Source organism: Dysidea avara, chromosome 7 (genome assembly GCF_963678975.1).
Source record: "Dysidea avara chromosome 7, odDysAvar1.4, whole genome shotgun sequence".
Taxonomy (NCBI): domain Eukaryota; kingdom Metazoa; phylum Porifera; class Demospongiae; order Dictyoceratida; family Dysideidae; genus Dysidea; species Dysidea avara.
Genome location: NC_089278.1, coordinates 13,173,687 through 13,194,920, shown reverse-complemented (window position 1 = coordinate 13,194,920; position 21,234 = coordinate 13,173,687). Strand labels below are relative to the sequence as shown.

At 35.8% G+C, this 21,234-nt stretch overlaps 1 protein-coding gene across 1 annotated transcript in view; it reads right to left on the bottom strand.

Annotated features, from left to right (window-relative positions):
* Window positions 1–253: 253 nt before the first annotated feature.
* LOC136261297 (methylosome protein WDR77-like) overlaps window positions 254–21,234 on the bottom strand; it is a 41,187-nt gene continuing 20,206 nt past the window's right edge. The window contains exons 6-9 of the mRNA XM_066055277.1: window positions 19,292–19,354; window positions 14,045–14,156; window positions 13,923–13,994; window positions 254–488 (exon numbers count right to left, since the gene is read on the bottom strand). Of these exons, the coding sequence (XP_065911349.1) occupies window positions 323–488; window positions 13,923–13,994; window positions 14,045–14,156; window positions 19,292–19,354 (413 nt within the window). The 3' untranslated portion in view covers window positions 254–322. The remainder of the gene's footprint in view (window positions 489–13,922; window positions 13,995–14,044; window positions 14,157–19,291; window positions 19,355–21,234) is intronic.

Here is a 21,234-nt window from a genome sequence, read left to right as displayed (position 1 = left end):
TTAAATCACAGTAAAACAATAAGAAGTGTTATATCTCTTCTGTACATTTCTGTTATGGCCGGTATCTTGAGCACAGTAGGAATATAACACTTCTTATTGTTTTATTGTGATTTAATATCGTGCACTACTCCAGCTTGTTTCAGTACTTTTTAACAATGTGCTATGGTCCCTACTCTAGTTGAAAATTCCAATTTTTTTGTGTACTTGTATTAAACTGGTCATGGCAACAATAGATTACCAAGTGACCTACATCTCAGCCATGGACAACATACTGTATTGCAATTGATATACGAAAGTAAGTAATTTTCCAAACTGTAAATAACTAGTTAGTCACTTCATTTTCAATGGACATTTCCAGTGATGAGGTCACCGTGTCGCTGATGCTGTGGGACAACAAGTTGTTATCCCATCCACACGTGATTAGCTCTTCCTTTGATGGATGCCATGACAAGCCATGTGTAAAATCAGAATGTAGTGAGCTACAGTATCTGTTGGAACACACAAACATACTTAATAATTCACTCTTGAGGATTACCACATCGCAATTAAGTTGTTTAATAGGATTTACAGTTTCAAATTAGCTGTTAATTAATAATGAATACAGGATTTTCTCTCATACAATTAACTAACCACTAGTACACACCTAGCTGTTATAAATGTCCAGCATTTATGGGATTAGACTGACATGCAGTGAGTATTACAAATCATTGCCCATCATTCATGCTGACAATACAGACAATGGGGCCGACCACAATAAACATGTTAGATTGCTCCTGGCCAGTTTTGTACACTACACTACTAATATACTTTCTACCTCATCTGTCTGGGAAGCACACCCAGTTCTAGTGGTGAAGTTTAAGTGTATTCATTGATCAGTGCGCTCATAGAAAACAATCCCTTCAACCAAGTCGAGTAACAACAAATTTATAAATCTAATAACTATAATGGTTGAACCATCCAACAATGAAATTGGGCATAGTGTGGTATCTAGATTCATCATTAACCGGCGGTCACTAGGGATACACACGTATACTGGAAGTCTGTTGCAATTACAACAGTCACAACATGCACATGCAACACACGTCTAACTATGCGACCAAGTTAATGTCAGGTGCACCATCAAACAGTCATCACAAAACATTGAAGTCATTTGTACAGTATACATCTGGTATTTCAAAACACCGAAGCATGTTTTATTATCTATGGCAACAGTAGCTACGTTACGTATGTAACATATATATAAATTCATGTGTATGATATCTGGATTCATCATGCTGACCAATACAACGTTGTCCTACAAGTATATTAAACATGTTAAGGTGACATTGTTGCCGTATACGTTAATCAAAATTGATCTTCTCAGTAGTGTGTTATGTGCCAAATTATTATCCTTCATATGTCCTCGAAAGTAACTCTAACAACTCCCTAACATTGAAAATTTTGCTCAGCAGAATTTTATACTGATTAGGTTATTGTCTTTATTTATAATTGTTCACAACAAGTTTGCTAGCTTTTTCTTGCATTCTTAGTTGTTAGGAACACACAAAGTTATGGTCAGCCATCTTATATCACTGGTCAAGTGGTGACACAGGTACCCCCCATTATAGCACAAGTTCACATTTGCTTAGAAAATAATGCAGATTTTATTTATTTACTAATGGATTGCACACCTTGATTAAATGTGGAGTGGGGGGATTCTGTAGCTCAGTTATGAATTCCAGTAATCCATCACCCAGTGAATAAAATAAACCCTTACCAGCTTGAACAGCATCAGTGCTAGCAAGTAATGGTACTGAGATTAATACATTGAATAATGGTTGCTGTATACGGATAGCTATCTACGCATAGACAATACAATGAAGTACATATAAAGTCTAGTATAGTAGAGCTTTGTCACACGATTAAAGAAATGAACACATCATTCTTGAAGAAGGAAGTTCAAACACATTCCACGACATTCATTGATTAAGCAATTAAGTGATAAGTGATTAATTAAATAGATATAGGGCTTAGTGTGAGCAGTGAAGTGAACAGTGTCACTTAACGCAATCAAATTAAAATACACCTATGGCTTGGCCAAAAATTTCTATTTTATTTAATAATGTATCATTTAATTTGTAAATCAATAGGTGAAAGATAATACTAACAAAATATAATTAAACATTCGTCACTTACATATTCCATGGATTCTAACAAATAATTAAACACGCTGACTGAATATTTATCACATAGACACTAATGTAGCACTTGGAATTTGGTCCATGTTTAGCTAGCACCTTTACCTCCACCCACAAACCATCAGCTGTATATGATAGCATTCTAATATCATGCAGAGAATCACTACAATCGCCTGTTGTATAAAATACACGAGTAGAGTTGTACGATGGTGAAAACCATTCATTCACTAACTCACTATGAGTATTGCGGTCACAATACCATATGCCAAACAGCATTGAAGCTCGTATCTTACAACACACAATAAAATTGATAAAGCCATAACTAATTTGTGGCAAGCAAACACAAGAATTAACTTCAACCAAAATAGCCAATAATTATGTGAGAATTACATTTAGTATACCGCAGTACATTTGGGCGCCATGTAGCTGCTGTACATTTCTATCTTGTTAATGTGTTTAATACTCCTTGAAAGTGAAAGCAGTATCACTCATTTACAGAATAAAATAACAATTATGCCACATTGCTATGAAGAGAATCATTTTAATTGAAAACTTAAGAGAGCGGCCACTGTATCTCACAAACTAAAGCACAAAATACCCTAAACCTGTATATTATATTGTTCGCTATTGTCTATGGAAAGATTATACAGCTACTGTTTACATAATTGCAACCACAACAATGTTATAAAACCATAAATCATAATCAGGCTGTCAGCTTTGTGAGCACATTAGCAAACAATATCCTTACAACACAATATTGTTATTCTGTTTATAATTTTCAGGTGCTTTTGCATCTACGCATCACAAATACACACATGGCCTATAATCCACCTGACCTTCCGCTTCCCTTGTGTAGACTACATGGATGTTGATTCAAAATTCTCTTTAGTATGCTAATAACATGCCATTGCATACATAATGTTATGCACCATAGCGCATGAAGGATCCGGTTATCCATGTTCTCACATTTTTTAGGGAGTGCCTGTTTCAAGATAGACACGTCGGTTGGTTTAATGCATGAGGAATGTTATAGTGTGTCTAAATCTCTATCGCTGTCAGGTTTATGGCATGAGGACACCATATGGCATCCTTGGCGATTAAAGGGATAATTATTAACTTAAATTAATTAAGCATAAGCAATCTGTTACATAAGGACATTGACACATAAGTACATAATAGGTGTCAAATATTAAACCAATTTGTGTTTCTCAAACACTGGCAATGAAACAAGACATTTGATTGATACTACTAGAATTATATGCATACTTAATACATGGTAAATGTCATAAACACCACATGACAAGAATGCAATGGTGGGATACAACTTACTACTTGTGACAAATGATTCCTTATAAAGCAATATTCATTGTACATTAGGATGTAATGAACACTACATGACTACCACCTTTAATGGGAAAATGCATGCAGAGCTACTTCAAAAAGGAAATATATATACCACGCAGTTACCTCAAAATAACAAGCTTTATTATTACTATGATTGTACATGTAAGTCAGTGTGCAATTGTGCCATGGATCTGTGTGTTTGTGTGCGTGTGGTGTGCGTGTGGTGTGTGTGTGTGTGTGTGTGTGTGTGTGTGTGTGTGTGTGTGTGTGTGTGTGTGTGTGTGTGTGTGTGTATTTATCTGTGGGTGGGTAAGTGTCTTGTGTGCATAGTGCAGATACAAATACAACACGCCCATACACAAACAATACAACACACACATACTCCCACACAACATACCACCTAGGGATACAAGATACCCTTATAGCCCGTTGACTGACTACACAGTTTGTACTTATTCAGTTCGTAGTCATGTGTATGCAACCTCCACTTAACCAATACATTACGTACAGAATAACACATATGGATTCTATTTAGACGATTGGCTCTAATCAGGTTTCAAGAGCAATTATCAAAGTGTGTGCCTGTACAAGTAAGTGTGTACTGTGTGCAGTAGATTAAATGGCACATAGCAGACAAAGATGCACAGATGAAAGTACAGACATATAAATGTGTCAAAACTGTGTAGATAATGTTTTAACCGCACAATTCATACACAATGTAACACTTTGTTGATAAATCAGTTAGGCCTCAATAGTATTACAGCCCGAAACCAAATTGGGAAGTTTAAAGTACACATAAACTATCATGTTTCTTCCGTGAGATAAGCCTTGAGCTAAACATGACTTGAATTAAACATTAAAGAATTGTCAAAATCTTTGTATCGTACCTGCTATCAACTATAGGGATAAGAATACCGAAGCCTATAAATGCAGGGAGGTAGAATCTGAACACTAAAGCTGTTCAATGCTTAGACCCATTGATCCTCTAGTAACGTACAGTATAAGGCATGTACTAGGAGCTACAAATGCTGAGATCCGGAACTTCCTCTTCGTTTAATATATTGACAGCTAAAGGTTTTACTATCCCACTGCAAGTAGGCTAAAGTTGTATCACTGTAACTTAGTGGGATCATAACAAACAGGACCACCACTACGATTACTGCCCACGCATACACAAATTAACAGACAAGTGTATTTACACTTGGGAAAGCATGAGCAAAGAGCCACTAGTCTTAGTGTTTGTGATTTAGTGGTGTTGTGTAACAGCTGGAAGTTGATTATCACTGAAGCTTTAGAATATGTACACTAGTATGGCAACTAATTGGTATGGTACAAAACTTGAACTTTTAAATTAATTATCGCAACCATTAAAGTTTAACAAGAATGTGGTCTGTAACCATAGCATGATTTTATGATTGTCTTTAGTACAGAGATTTTTCTTAAATTAAGATTTATTGGTCTAATTGGGATAGCAATGATGCTGTTTGTGTCAGTTATATCAACTCCACTTTTCTTTTTGATATTAGTTCCTGTTATGGCACTAGTAATGACAATAATAGGATGCATTCAGACATTGTTGACTTCTGCATATACAGAGGTGACATGATTTACAACCACTGTGTTAATGGTGATAACTTGGCTGATAATTGGCTTGTTTACAATGGGCAGCTGTTGACCATAACTGACCACAATTGACCACAACTAACTATTCACTGTTAGCAAACCAATTATATTATCACCATTAACACAGCTACTAGGCTGTGTACCTATTGAACTTGTAATAATAATTGCCATTCTGGAGCAGGGCAATTTACTTGCTCTCAGTATCAGATAAGATAGAACAGCCAATTTTCAAACACTACTTTGAAGTTGACAGGAAACAATGCAGGCCATTACAGGATCAATGCTCACCTGTATTCAACACAGTAAAACATACTACATGGAAACCACTGAAGTCTTGGGGAAGGAGCTATTTTTCCACTGTTATTTCCTTGAGCAATTTGATTCTGTATGCATTTTTAAAAACTATTGAGTTTTATACAAATTCATGTTGCGAAAATCTCAGTAGCTTTTGCCGGGCCTGTTGTCAACCAATTGACCAGTTTTCTCAATTACTCAAATATGTAACCCATACAAAACATGAATAATCTTTTATTTCACAAAAAGAGAATTAGGGAAATGCTCTATTTATTGATTATTAAATTATTCTTATAACATATTTGCTAGCATTAGTAACCTCACAAGCACCTAGTTACCATAATCAACAGTATGAAAAATCCAGCCAACCATATCACAGAGAACTGTTTCATCTGATCAAAGACACTAAGACTTTTGAATTTATTTGGGAGGTTACAAAATGCCTGTGAAGCAGGTGGTCAGTCAGAAGCAGGTAGTCAGAAACAGCTTGCTGTCTAGAAAAGTACCTGAGAAGCCACACACCTGGGAACCAGGGCTTCCTCTGCATCTCTCTGCATCATCAAGGGTTGATTTATTATAGTAACTCTATATCCCTGTATCCCACTAGGGATTTGCAAGGAGGTTACGGTAAGACAACAGAAAGACAGTACGACAAAAGCAAATACAGTGAAACCTACTTTGAAACCAGACCCACTTTTATAGATGTTTTTCTCTTTCAATGTGTGGCTACATTGGGACCAAAATTTTATGTTTGTTCTATTTGAAGATCACTTGCGACACTTTCTGTTCAATTTTAGTAACTCTGCTGAGTTGGAAAGCTCCTGCAAGACTTGGAACATGATTTCATTCTGTTCAGCTATCATTACAGAGGTTCCACTATACTTGCTAGGTTGGTTATCATACAGTACGGTAGTAACGTACATTGGGGATTACTGAGGTTTGGGCTTTTTAGCCTTTCAATTTTTCCTTCATAATAGCTTGGCAGTAGATATAACCAAGCCCAAAAATCTTTTCAGACCAACCCAAACCCTTCCAACAAATTTCTGTGAAATTTTGTGCTTTATTTTTTATTTTCTACCAACTGACTGATGCCTCCCAACCAAGCATTACTCAACAATGGATAAGGAGGCTATGGGCTTGATTTCTTCACTGTTCAATGTCACTTTATCCTGAGACGTGCCTTTTTTCCAACCGCAGGACATACAATACACACCTCAGTAACTTTCCTTTGTCCTCCTTTGTGTCCCAGTTCTTTTGCTGACAACGGTTTGTGACATAGCTTCCCTCTATGCTTATCACCCATATTTTCTGTAGCGACTTAAGATGCTTCTCGCGCTGTTCTTTGTTTGTAACACTGTGTAATGGGCGGAGCATGGCTGAAAATGAAGGCCACCTTACTTTTCAGTACATAATTGATTGTTGGGATACGTGTTAAGATGCAATATCAATTTTATGGCATGCTTGGTGCTATAATGCGGTATGCATGGGTTCAGTAGTAATAATTATGTTATAAAAAAGTAAACAAACAAATAGTAGGAATTTTATGTTGGATTAGGGATTAAAGAAAAAAAAGGCAGTAAAACAAGGGAATCGTTAAAAAGTGGTGATACAAGGGAGGTTGCCTATAAGTGCAGATAGACATTTAATCCTCCCTAATTCAGTAATGGTTATAGACTAAATTATAGGAGTTTAATATATCTGCAACCAACCACTTTTTAGCTATTTCCTTGTTTCACAATTTTTTTCTTTGATCCCTAACCAACTTAAAAAATTTTCCTTTTACTTGTTACAGTTAAAGAGAACGAGATGATGAAATCAAGGAACATAACACAGTAGTCACACACCAGCCACACAACATGACAATTTCCTGTTTTAATCATCGTCAGCACATGGGCATGTGTAACAGTTTAAACCTCTATAGGCCACTAATAAACCTCTTGTTGTATTTGCTTGTTCATTTAATACAACAGCTTTAGACCTTTTTGCTAAATATTGTGTGGTTGGTGTTGCCTTTTCACCAACCCATTCATGCTTGCCCATAATTATATTCATGGCTTCCTGGAGGTCGAAGTCCTCACAGACATATGACTCCCTGTTCAGCAAATGGGTATGCTGGTGTGGTGAACGGCATCGAGATCCCGTTTCTGGACCTATAGCCGATGTGGCTAACTTGCATGTCAAAATGGATCCTCAATTGTAGTCTTCATCAGGTGAAATAATGCACCATTGCTACACTATATGGTGTATGGTTAAGGCATTAAGTGTTCATGGAATCACACCTTCTTTGATGGCCATGTTTGCAGTCCCAAATATATGTACATGTGTATGAGAAGTGCTGTACTATGTGTATTCAAGGTGGAGCATGGAGCGTCACTCCTCTGTATTCTCCACAATTGGTGGTATATAATTTAGCTACCAAATTCTACAAGCGCCTTGTCTCCTAACACAACAATTATTCTCTGTTGTAGTTTAAAGATTTATTTGCTCTATTGCTTATAAATTGTGCATCAAGCACTCTCAGTCTCAATCTCAGTGTGTCCAAAGCAGTGGATCTTAATGTGGGATAGATGGAAATGCCATGGGCTAGTTAAATAATACCATCTCAGTAGAGAAATAGCAAGGATAACAAGTTGTTGTGCCACATCTAAACTAACTAGGCACCTGGATTGTAATTATTACTAGCATGTATAACACCTTCTGACCTGGATACAGCACGACACGGCTAAAAAAATAAATTGTAGTATGAATCAATTGAACCATCCTGAACTAGGCCCAGCACAGCATGAAAGGAGAGGTGGGTTGGCATGGGCTGGTCCAGGATAGAATACAGTGTGAATGCATTCAGGCTGGCCAACTTGGGCTGACAATAATATTTGCTTATGTTGGCCACACAGTGAGTATATTAAAACTGCTCTACAACATGATTACGACATACCGTACTTTCGGTAGACTATTCAACAGTTATGCTCTGACGATGCATTGATATTCTTGGTGAAAGAAGTACCCAATAGTATAAACATGGTGGCTATTACATTGTACGAGTTATTTCAGCTGGTTCTACACCTCCCCGCTACAATTCCAGTGCATTTTTATTAAGTGCCTAAATAATCAAAAGCTTATTAATTATTGTGTGCTTGTTATAGCTCGGTGCGTGCAATCCATAACCTGCTTGTTGAGCAGTAGTGTGAACAAGACTTTGATAACCCGAGTTGAAAGTAACTCAGGACAGTGTGAATGGGGCATAAGGGAAGGTGAAGAATTTAAAAGCTATAGGAATGAACAGATGATGAGCCTTAAGCATTACCCAAATATATTGATCATAATTGTATGGTCTTATTTGGCATTTCACGAAGTCTCAATAGTTGGATACAAAACTAAGAAATAAATATGACTGGCGAGTAAAAGCCCAACATTCTTTGAATTGCTTTTTACCAAAGTTTCAGTCAATTATGTTGGCAAATAGTCTTGGAGTAAAGCAATTGCAGTTGGAACAAGAAAGTTAATCTTTACAGCAACTAAATTACACGTACTTAATTAATCAATAAATCTCATGGGGTATGAAGACAGGACTCAACTAAGTGTGTCCAGCATGAGCAGGTGAATCTACTAAGTTTCCTATATTCCTCTGTGTATACAAGAAATGATGATAATAACTCTATTTTACCACACTGTAAACAAATGTTTAAAATATTCTTACTCTTTATAAATAGACATTTTTGCAATATTGTATAAGTGTTATTGATTTGAACCATGCTTTGGTACATACTGACACAATTTAAAATGCATGGAATTTTTTATAAAGCATGTTTTTTTCACCTAGTGTGTTTCAATCAAAATAGAATTTTGCAGACAAGGCAGGATTTTGCTAAGCTGGTCACAAACAGATTGTGCTTTATGTAAGGTTCAAGGCAGTGTACTTTGATTTGTAAAAGCATGTGAGAACCAATAAACCACAGTCGGCGTAAATAGTAAACAGAACAACGATTCCATGTTTTTACCTTTCTTCAACAAACAGGTCTTTTTTTGTAATTTGGTTCAACCCTTCAACCCACAAAGAACTTTTGGGAATACGTGTTTACACAATATGGACACGCATGGCAACACTAGGTAAGGTAACTTAATTCTTATAGTCAACTACAGCACATAGATTAAAAGTCTGTTCACTGGGCTACTTAGAGAAGGTTAAATGAACATCGTAACTACAGCAGCTTGCTTGTTAAAAGTGATGAACAACAGCAAGTCACATCTCCGTGTTTCAAAATTCTTGCCACATGTTTAATTTTGATTGTGGGTTGTCGTATATGGCCTGGTGGAAACCTTAATGGCGAATCAAATGGAACTGTCTGTTCCATTCGATTTGCAAGGTGATAGAAGCAACCACCATCAAGTTACGGATCATTCTATAAAGGTATGTAAAGGGTTTGCGTGTTTCCTTACTGAAAAGTTACTTACACAGCTTAGCCTAGTTTTGGCCTCACTGTTTAGCGTTAGGGTAAAACCCTAGATATCATTTTAATCTTCGTTACATCACGAGTAGAATGATGTAAATTATGTAACCATAGAACAGACACTTCAAAAGTTAAAACGCTTTGTGCAAGGCACGCATATTATGGATTATGCGGGTTTAAGGGTTAACAGCATTTAAACATCCTCTGGCTACAATGGTCACTACAATACAATATAATGTGCTGAAACAAAGGAGATCATCATCTGATACACCATTTTACAACGGTAAGTCCACAATGTGCATTTGATGTGCCAAAAGGCACCTGTTGGACTGAAGCAACACTGGTCTAACTGTGAAAAATCAGGATAGGCATGTGCTCACCCAAATTTCCTCAGAATAGCAACAATGGAGCAAGAGATTGCTTTGGGAATCTATCGTTCTACCAAATTACTAATAAGTTATGAGTTATGTCCAACAGAACAGACTATTTTGGTGATTATCGAGTGGCTAAAAGTGATGGGCTCATCATCCGGCATGATGAATTCAGTAAGAGATGAACAGCGGCTGAATTAAGCCCCATATCTCAGAGTCAGGCTAGAGTATAAAAAGCTGTGTACAAAGACAGATGAGTCAAAGCAACTGAAAAGCTACCGATAAGGAGGTCAGTAATATTGTTTTTAGCTTCTATATCCTTCATGCAGTAGCATTAGACTAGTGAAATAAGCTGCAAGAGAACAGCAGTATAGCCTATAATTAGCTAGTTAAGATACATTATGCACTTTTAAAACAGAAATGTATGTAGAGTCTACTAAAGATAGACTCATGGGTGCAATCAAGCCTAAACTTGCTATCTAAATGGGGAATTTCTGTATATTTTTATTTAACAGAAATTTTTCTATTGACAGTTTCCTTCAACCAAGCATTACATGTTGCATGCAGTGGTGTAGCCAGACCTCCAGAGATGGCTACCCGCACATTTCACCTCACTAGCATCAATGGATGATAGCCACAATGACAAAATATGATGTCATAATTGATAAAATTGCTGTGTTAGTGCACAGGCTTCAGAGACTTTGACACGAAGTAACATAAATGAATATTGTTTGTAGATTTTTACACATGTATATAACCAGGAGGTAACAAAAGTAAATGTATTGTGACAATATAAAACAGACTCCAATGAGGAAAGCAGACTGAAACTCTTAAATGTGTACAGTATACACTGTTAGTCTATGTGCCTCACCTTTGCCCTTTTTGAATTCATAAATGCTATCATAGTACCTTGCCCCAATACCTTCCCGTACAAAGTTCCCACACTAGCACAACCATTTTGTGTTGTGACGTCAACAAAACGTCATGGCTGGTATAGTCTATTACCATGCATGCATGACTGTAACATGACTAATGTGATAATCTGTTTTACATAACAGACACAAAAATGTATTTGATTGTTACCTGTTACCTCAGAAACAACATTGTATGAAGGACGTCAAACATCATTAGTTTTTAAATATTTGGTACGATTTAGAAAGGTAGTTATTAATTATTAAAGTTATTGCTTCCCTTAACATACTACGTATATCTTCTGCTTTGTCAATAGTTCAGTGCATCACTTTGGACAACAGCCTAAGTACTCATTGCAGTGATGACTTGATTCCTGCTAGGTAAGTGTGGGTTCCAAAGTTCCTCCTTCATCAACATATACACTAAACAGTAACTTCTGGTATGAAAAAAGTGCATTACCAATTAAACAGGTGACTCCAAATAGTTGCTCCACAGGTATGACAAATATTTCCATTGAATACAGAGCTTCTTTATACACATTTACAAAAAAGTGTGCTTTTGCTTTAGATAGTACAGCAACAACAGAAAACCCCAAAATTAGGATAATATGATAACTGGACAAATCATATTAGAAACACACACAGAGAAGACTAAATTTAAAAACTTCCGTTTAATTATTTTCTTGCAGCACTGAAGAACAACTCAACAAGATTAAACAGGTTTACATTCCTTTCTACATTTTCATGAAGAATAGTTAAAGAAAAAAAAACAACCATTAAGGTAAATCTTGTGTAAGTAAGTGCATTCCCACGGCAACATTTTGTAACGGATAAATGATCCACTAAACCTGTACCTGTCCATTAACCTGCATGAACCCGTACGATTATTTACTTGAAACATCAGGTTGTTCATAGACGGAAGTGGCGCCACTTATATTCTATTAAAAATTATAATTGACAAATTTAGGTACGCGCCAGATAACACAATTTAAAGTTGGTTACTAGTACACAACGTATTTGTTACAAGACAATAAATAGCCAGACCAATTAAAACCACCCATACATTCTTCCACCCAGATACTATTGGAGTCACATTTACATGTGACATGACTAGAAGTGCAACAAAAAATACTTGTATGGGTACCTAATATACTCAAGGTTTCTAATTAAAAATTTAACACCAGATTTTTGTCTATGCATGCACATACATTACAATTGATTGCACAACAAACAGACTTTATTGTGCTATTACTGACAACAATTGACAATTATTGTTAAACGACATTAACAAAATATTACTTAACTGTCAGAATTGAGATAATGTCATTATTAGTAGGCTGGGCATGGATACAGACACATTGGCTGGGCATGGATACAGACACATTGACTCTGCTATCATTCAAAGATGCATTGCATAATATAATAGACACCTCGCATTAGAAGTGTCAGTATACACAGGGTAGCAAACCAAAACATCCTTAAGATGTAACAAAACCAGGAAGCATGTTAATAATTTGTTACTATAGCACCTTAAATACAACTTTTTGAGTTCTGAATGAAAACAAGCACACCTGGAGATAAGCATACATTTTATCTTTCATCATTTTTACTATTAAAAAAGTCTGGCATATTTAATTCACCACACCCACCTTTCAGGCTGAAGCACTATTCTCTGATTTTGCCAACCATGCAATGAGGAGGCCACAGATACTGTCACATGATGGTCAGAAGAAGCCTCAAGCAAACATCACACCCATTTTATCAAAGAAAATTCTCACAGTAAAGTTTAGAGCTGAAAACTGGTTCATTTTTCCTTAGTATTTAATATGGTTATAAATCCTTATACCTTCACAGACAGTTTTAAACTATACACTAAAAGCTAGCTACATACTAGCTTGCATGGGTGCAGACACTTTTTACTACACACACATTTTCCCCAAATTCAGGATACCAGAGTTGTGTAGCAGATGGTAATTTTAAAGTATACACATTTCCTGGTTCAGAGAAAAACCAAAGACTCAGTGTTTGCACAATAAATACATATATTGGTCTATGCCAACTTGGCAAGCTGTAAAAGCCAGGATGTCAAATGTTAATTGACACCAACTACATTAATACATTATCTAATTTATTTAATATTACAGTGATTAAAACTTGTATGGGTTGTATTAAGTGAAGTTGTCTAAATAAGGAAAAGCTGCAGATATTCAATGCAGAAAATAAAAATATTAAAACATCTTCCAGTCTGAATGATAATGATCTAAAAGAAGGTTAGATGGCCGCCTGACATGTACAAACCTTAGAAATAAGTACATCATTAAAAACAACAGTAAAAAACACATTAAATCATGCATTTTATCTTTCACCCATAGTTACAGAGAATATACGGTTGGTCATAGACACACAATATTACAGGAGGAGCTTATATTCGGCTTATAAGCTCCTAGTACAAAGTATGTCAAAAGCTCATGAATTCAATCCATTGAAATACAGCTGTATTTCCATTTAGTTGGGGATAGCTTTCATGAATATTCAAAATGGCTGTTGTAGTTACAGTGTAGTGTGATACTACACAACTATGTTCTGTAATGTCAGCAATGTTACAAATGGACACAAAGGCTGAACACCATCACTAGTGCATGTAATGAAATTAGTAAACTATCCAGGGGGAACACTGCCGCATTACTTCACTGGCTTTCATTACTCAATACAAGGTAACATCATCATACGTAAAGCACATTTTTATTGACTTACTGTGAACTATTCTTTTCAACATCATACACTACCACTCTAGTATCATTGGACACAGTAGCTAGCAGATTGGGGCTAATAGCATTGATGATACATTTTGTAACACCATTACATCATACTCTTACTTTACATTGTTAAATTTCATCCTATGTATAACTCTAGTATGTTCCTTGTAAGTTAGCAAGGCTGTACTGGGTGACCGTATATCAGTTACAAACACTTGACCAGTTTCATCAGCTATGCAAGGATACACAAAATAATGTACCAAAAAATACAATAAAACATGTAATACGATTCAATAGCATTTGTAGCACTGTGTGTAAACACATGGCATAACGCAATAAGAAATAATGTGTTTTATGAATAGTTAGACAATCTCAGCCACTTACTGACTATACCTTCTGGCACCTACAATTTGGTTCTATTGTGACTTATTGTATTCAGATATTGCACCAAATATTCGTGCAATGCATATATTTAATTTTTCTCTAACATGATTCACACGTTACTACGATAAAAGTTACGTGTAGGTATCTAAACTGATAATTGAGTTAACAATTAACTGTACATTCCTTCAATTAAAGACATGATTACTATAATAAGTTATGTTCACGAGTGTGGCCAGATTTATGGCATTACTGAAATAGCTGTACTTATACTATTAGATTACTAAAATACATTCACTAATGATACCACATGTTAAACAACACAACAGATCTCAACTACAGTATGGGTATTTACAGTATGTGTACAATGCAGTCGATTTGTTATTAAATTTGTAGCTAAAACTAATTACACAACACCTACGTATAATATCTATAAGTAGAATCGAAACTTTTACTGCATACTGAAAATTGACATGTTATCAATAGATGACCTAGTCACCCATATTATCACATCAATCTGTACCAGTCCCACAGGAAAGACCATACAACTAATACTATTTGTCATTCATTGTTAATGTCAACAAGTACAGCCGGCAATGTAATTGTTTGGAGGTAGACAGACATGCATACCAGTAGTCTATACAGTAGCCTACAGGTCAACTACTTTCTCATCACCACAAAACAATGAAACATTTGGCTATGTCTTGTCATTCATCATATAAACAGAGACCAGTGTAAAAAGAGACAAGATGGCTATACCTAAACATGTAAATAGTAAAGTAGTAATAACTGGTACATGAGATATCAATCAATGGCTTACAGCCAAGTGTTGTCTGGAACATGAATGACCACCAGGATATCACCACGGTAACCATCATATAGCATATACATGGCTTCATAGGAGTGTTATTAACAAGTCATCCTATTGTTGAGATTTAGTCCATTTTGTACAGTTATTGTGGAAGAGGACACTCAACACTTTGAGGCTAGCAGATATATATATAAACATCACAGGAATGCTAACGTGCACATGACAGACTAAATAATTGATGAGTAAGGTATACGTCACAAATTACTACCTTGATTTCCAAGAAACATGGAATATTATCACTATAAAATTACCAAAACATTAACAACTAACTTCTATATAAATCCAGACGGTGTCTTGACACCAGATATTAAAATGAGAGGAGTTTACTTACTAACACCATTGTGAAGTCTGATACTGTTTTGTTGCATAACTGATCACCCTTGATTGTTTCATCAGAGCCAATCAGCAGAGACAAACGTAACAAAACACGCAGCACCAGTGAGGTCTGAAACGTTAGCACTATGACACTAGATAACATTCCCAACTCAAATTATAGGGCGGAGCACAAGCAGAACTACTTCAAAGACAACTCAATTAAAAGTATCCTGTTACCAGAGACACACTTCATTCATCAAATATCACACAGTACAGTTTCCTTGTTCACCACCCACCAAATACGTATGTAAAGATAAGGTATTCAGTGGATCAATTCCTCCTACGAGTTAGTGTATAGTTAAGGTAACTACTACACATCTTAACTAAACATACCCCTCAGAAGTTTATAGTCAGATTATACACGAACAGAAAGCAACTGGTACAATTGTAAGAACTCTATATCACTGCATAAACCATGCTTCCTACAAGGAAAGACAGGAACTAGATATATTACTACTATATTCATCTGATATGTTATTTGATTGCCAATAATAAGATTCTCATAGCACGTATGCTAACAAAACACTGTTCTTATCCTTTTCGTAGTTTGCTCAGAAGAAAAAACTGTCAAGTAATCTGATGAGACCAAAGTGACAAGTATTCTTACTCATCAATTTAACCCTGCCAGCTTATTTACCTGTCCAAGCAAGCACAGAGATAAGGACCATGGACTTTTGGCTGTACATAAAATCTGTATCTTCAAAATATACTACAATTTGTATAAGGACAATGCTACTGCCACATTGGAGATAATGGTGGTGAAAGTGATAATGGTGGTGAAAGTGATAATGCTGCCAAGTGGCATTGCAAACTAGCAAAACAAATTATTTAAGTATCATTTGATCACGTAAAACAAAGATAAACCTGATACTGTCCTAATTGAGACTTCACTGCTAGGCATAATAATGCTTTTCACTGCCTGCGTGAAGAAAAGTTATAAGACCAGTCAGGGTTGGCCCATCTTTAGCACATTCCAGTTTTCACCCTCCATCACTTCAAGAAATAATTCTCTTAATCCGATAATTCATTCATCGTTTGTCACATTAAGGCTACCACCTCATTGGTGCCAATAACTACTCTACTCGATAGGATTTCTCATCTGAGATAATGGTCCTCAAACAAGTATCATCATCCATGATGATGTGACAATACCACACATCAAATCTGATACTGATACAGTACAAGGTTTCATGTTTGTGTAATATCCATAACTAGTAAGACATACACTAAATAGTGATGTAAAATATACAACATGGCTAGCTAAGTTAACCACAACGTATTATTCTATTGTGTACAAATAACATGGTAGGGATTAAATTTGCACTTCGGGTGATGATCTTCTTGTTTACACATTTTTATTGTAATGATCCCTAGGTATACTATTTCCTATTTTTTTTCTCCCTTTTTTCCTTTACAATTGATTTTTATAACACTAGTGAAGGTCTATAACACGGCATCAGAGGAAAGAATGAGGACTATAATAGTACAGAAAACGCACCCCTATACTAAAGCAATAGAACTGTTACACTTAGTTTTCATGCAACTATGTTCTGCCTGTTTCATAGTCCTACACACAGAGAATGATACATGAAGCTAGCCTGCAACCGATCTGCTTACTTTAACAGATGGAGGTGTGGTACAAAAATTTATGATAGGCAATATGAAGCCATCAGCATGCTACAATGAATAGACACCTTGCACTGTCAGTGACAAGAAATGGGACGCAAAAGAGAAGTCCATGATGAATGAATTGTATATACTGTGGTATGCCAAAATGTACCAGTTGAGCTGAAGTGATATCTAACATAAAAAGCTGACCCATACTCTTTGCCATCAATTAGAAACGTATGCTTATCAGTTCAGTCAGTCGATAGAAAATTATGCGCATTTGCATGTGTTATGCAAACAGTATACTGAACTTCCTTTGAATTAAGTACTTAATCTGTTGAAACAGGGCATCCAATTATTACCATCTGACCAAATTATATTCTCCAACTTCATAATATAATTTAAAACTATATTTTGTGAATAGCTGAAAATTCAGTAACACCAATGCTTTCCTTCACACTACAATTGTCTAGTTGAAACTACCTCACAGTTGAATCATTTAAAGCAGTGACCACAAGACTACTATTACAGACTTCATCACTAACAAGATAATTATCTGTGTAATCTTCTTCATAGCACATCATTGGTAAATGTGACCGTCTCAGCAAAAACCTGCCTAGCTCACACAACTTCCAAATTTCTTCTTATTTTCTCAGCATTATCTACAGTCCAAAGGAATGGATTACCAATTTCAGCTTATTGTGGAAGGTGGTTTTGGAATTACAGCGCTAGACAGTAGGAAGAACAAGGAAATAGATAATCTACAGTGACTATACTGAAAATAAACTAGAGGCACTTACGTTTGCCACCATAACTTCCGTTTGCATTAGTCTACAGCATTGGAATTTGGCTTAAAATGTTCACCATGGATAGGTAAGTCAATGCAGGTATGATTTTTAGCTCTGTAGCATACACGCATGATGGTGGTTTTATCAAAGAAATGATGTATCAAAGAAACGACGACTTTGTTTACGTCTACCACATCATAATCAAATGTACGTGACACGCATACTATTGGGGCTACATGAACGAAACAAAGATTTTAACTCTCCATGAGCAGGTGAATAAAATGGTGAATAGGTTTGACTGATTTGAGCCTGGCTTCTCTGAGAAAAGGCTTGGGTAAAACTAGCGTATTTTTTCTTTGTAGCATAGTACTAAATGTAAAAGTGCTACCCAAAGAAATCAATTTCTATTGATCAAAAAAGCAGTACACTGCCATTATTCTTTGCAGCAAGTTTATGTGTGAGAAGAGCTAAAGTTATCTAATGTGTTGGACTTATTACATATTATCATGTCAGTTTAAAAAATCATACAACCTTCCCAAACTTTTAAAAACATACTACTAGATTTTGCAAAAGGGTCTTTCTTCCATGCACACAACTTGGTTTTCAATACTTCTCCGAATGTCAGCTTTTGGATGTTTCTTTTCTTAGAGTGTATTTTAGCACTGGAAATAGTTTGGTGCCATCTGACAGCTTTAGCTATGCATACGTGGAGGTCAGCTGTTTCACCAGGCGACTGACACATACTTCCTATCCACAATATATCTGAACTTGTTGTATAGCTACAGTATACCCATCATTGGAAAGGATGTAAACTTTAGCAGAATAAAATTGGGTTGGGTGTGATAACAGGCTGGTGTTCAACTGAGAATTTCAGGTGGGGGTTAGTGAATTTTAAATTGTTTGTAAAATTGCTAAAGTTTTTTTTCTCGTAATAATAGTACAGACATATTCACCACCCTGTTTATGACAATTTTGTACAGCAAAATTTGTATATGTTAATTGGACGAGTAAGATTATGTAAAAATCATAAGTTGCAACTTTAATGACAATCTCTATTACACAATGGTTACACTTTGGACAATAAGTATTCCTGTGTTGTTAATGCTATTGATGAGGATTGTGGGTAGCCAGCATCAATCATATCTCATGATAATACACACATCACCCACATAGTCACGTACCACAATCAAACAATGACATCTGTCACGTAGCCATACTAGGGACTCATACAGTAAAATAATTTTTAGATGATAACAGAGTTATGAATATTAATATATCTAAAATTTAAACAAGTACAGTGTGCAGTCCTCACTTGTAGACAACAACACATACACATAAACAAACCTGATGCCAGAATATTTTCTGTGGTAGGTCTCCAGCAGAGTGCTCTGGTAACCTCAGAGCATTCTAAAAAATGAAACATTTTATAAAGTTCACAGTGGTACATAGGCAAGTACAAAAGCAGTTCATTATTGTGTCCAAATTACAAACTAACACAACAACACTACACTAATGCCCAGAATGTTAGTCTAAAGCGCAGATTGAAACTTTTAGTTGTTATGTGAAAATACTAAGTTTAGCGGTGAGCTGACACTGTGCTTGATAGTGTTAGAGTAAGTGGTTGATGACATACAAAGTTCATGCTTGCTCTTAAAAATAATGTGGATCATGTGAAGACTGTATCATTCCACTGATGGGTATAGTATAGCTATAGTATTTCATTTTCATTATACACACAAACACAACATGTATATCTACTTAATCCTTAAACCCGCATAATCCAGAAAACTGGATTTGATAAAAACGAATTGAAAACGCACAATACTTTTGCCAATTTACATAGGCTGTTACAAACAAGCATATTTCATGAAGCGGTCATCTGATTGCTTCGAAAAACAGATTTTATTAATTGGCAAAGAGTAAGCTATCTGCCTGTATATAACCTTTCAACATACAAACAAGGAACTCATCCACTACGACGCGCTGAATCATTTTGCGTCCTTCCATGTTTGTATCATTATTGTGCTCGTCTGACAGTGATGTTATCACATGATATCTATATATCAACTGAATTGCCATCACGTGAGGAGTAACATGACACCAAGCAAAAGTCGATATGACGAAGTATGGCCAAGTTACGGCCTTTAGTACATCATTATGTGAAGAAGGAACAAGGAGGAATACTTCTTTTACTCTTTCAAAGTGAAGCGAGTATCTCTGGGTTGGATGGAGACGATGAAGTATGGGACCATTCAAACCAAAATTTAACAGTGAGTAAGATGGTGTTTGTTGTTTTTAGATAACTTTAACAGTTTGTGTGTTATAGAGTTTAGTTTTACAAGGCATGCATGCAATCCAGTTTACTGGATTATGCATTTTCAGTGCTTGCGTTTTATAAAACAGCTGCGGGTTTAAGGGTTAATAAGCATATGCTAAGATATGAGCAATGATGTACATGAAAATTTGCTACACTTTGAACCTACAGAATTAAAATACATGAGTAATAAATAAGTGAATATATACTGTCTGACAAAAAAAACGTTGGGTACATATCCTATACAACAGTTAAGTAATAGTGGCTATGTTTAACAATACTACAAGCTAACGTAGTTACTATTTATAATGTACCGACTCAATAAAGCCCACTAACTAATGGCAGAACACACAATGAAATAAACATTGTGAAGATCACAAACCAAAAATACATTTACTGCTGACCAGCTTGCTTAACTAATGTACTGTTAACCAGAGGTTATCAAATCTATAGCAAAAACATTGTAGGTGTCTTTGTGTAGGGTCACCATTGTGACCAGCCTCCACAGTACATAGTACTACATAACAAACAAAACGGACAAGACTAATAAGATATAAATCTTATAGTAGTGATCACTAGTGGGTTTGTGCAGCAAGTTCAATACAACACAACTTATGTGCATCACTTTGCCACTAATATGGGGTGGAAATCACTTCAAAGTCTCACAGGATACCAGCAAACCCTACACTAGCACTTCAAAGCCTTAGAAAAAGCAAGTGTATGAAAAAATCCCCTCATTTAACATCTACAGTATTCTTTGCTTTTTGCTTACAAGTGTCAATCATAGCAGATGTGTTTACTTCTAAAAATGTGAAGTTCCATATGTTGGGAATTATATCAGTAAACGGAATCTATATAATGCTCTATAACTAACAACCTATCCATCCCACTGTAAAGTAAACTGGTACCTGATATGTACAATTGAAACAAACATTTGAATTTTAAGTTACTTATACATTGTAAGTAGTTCAAT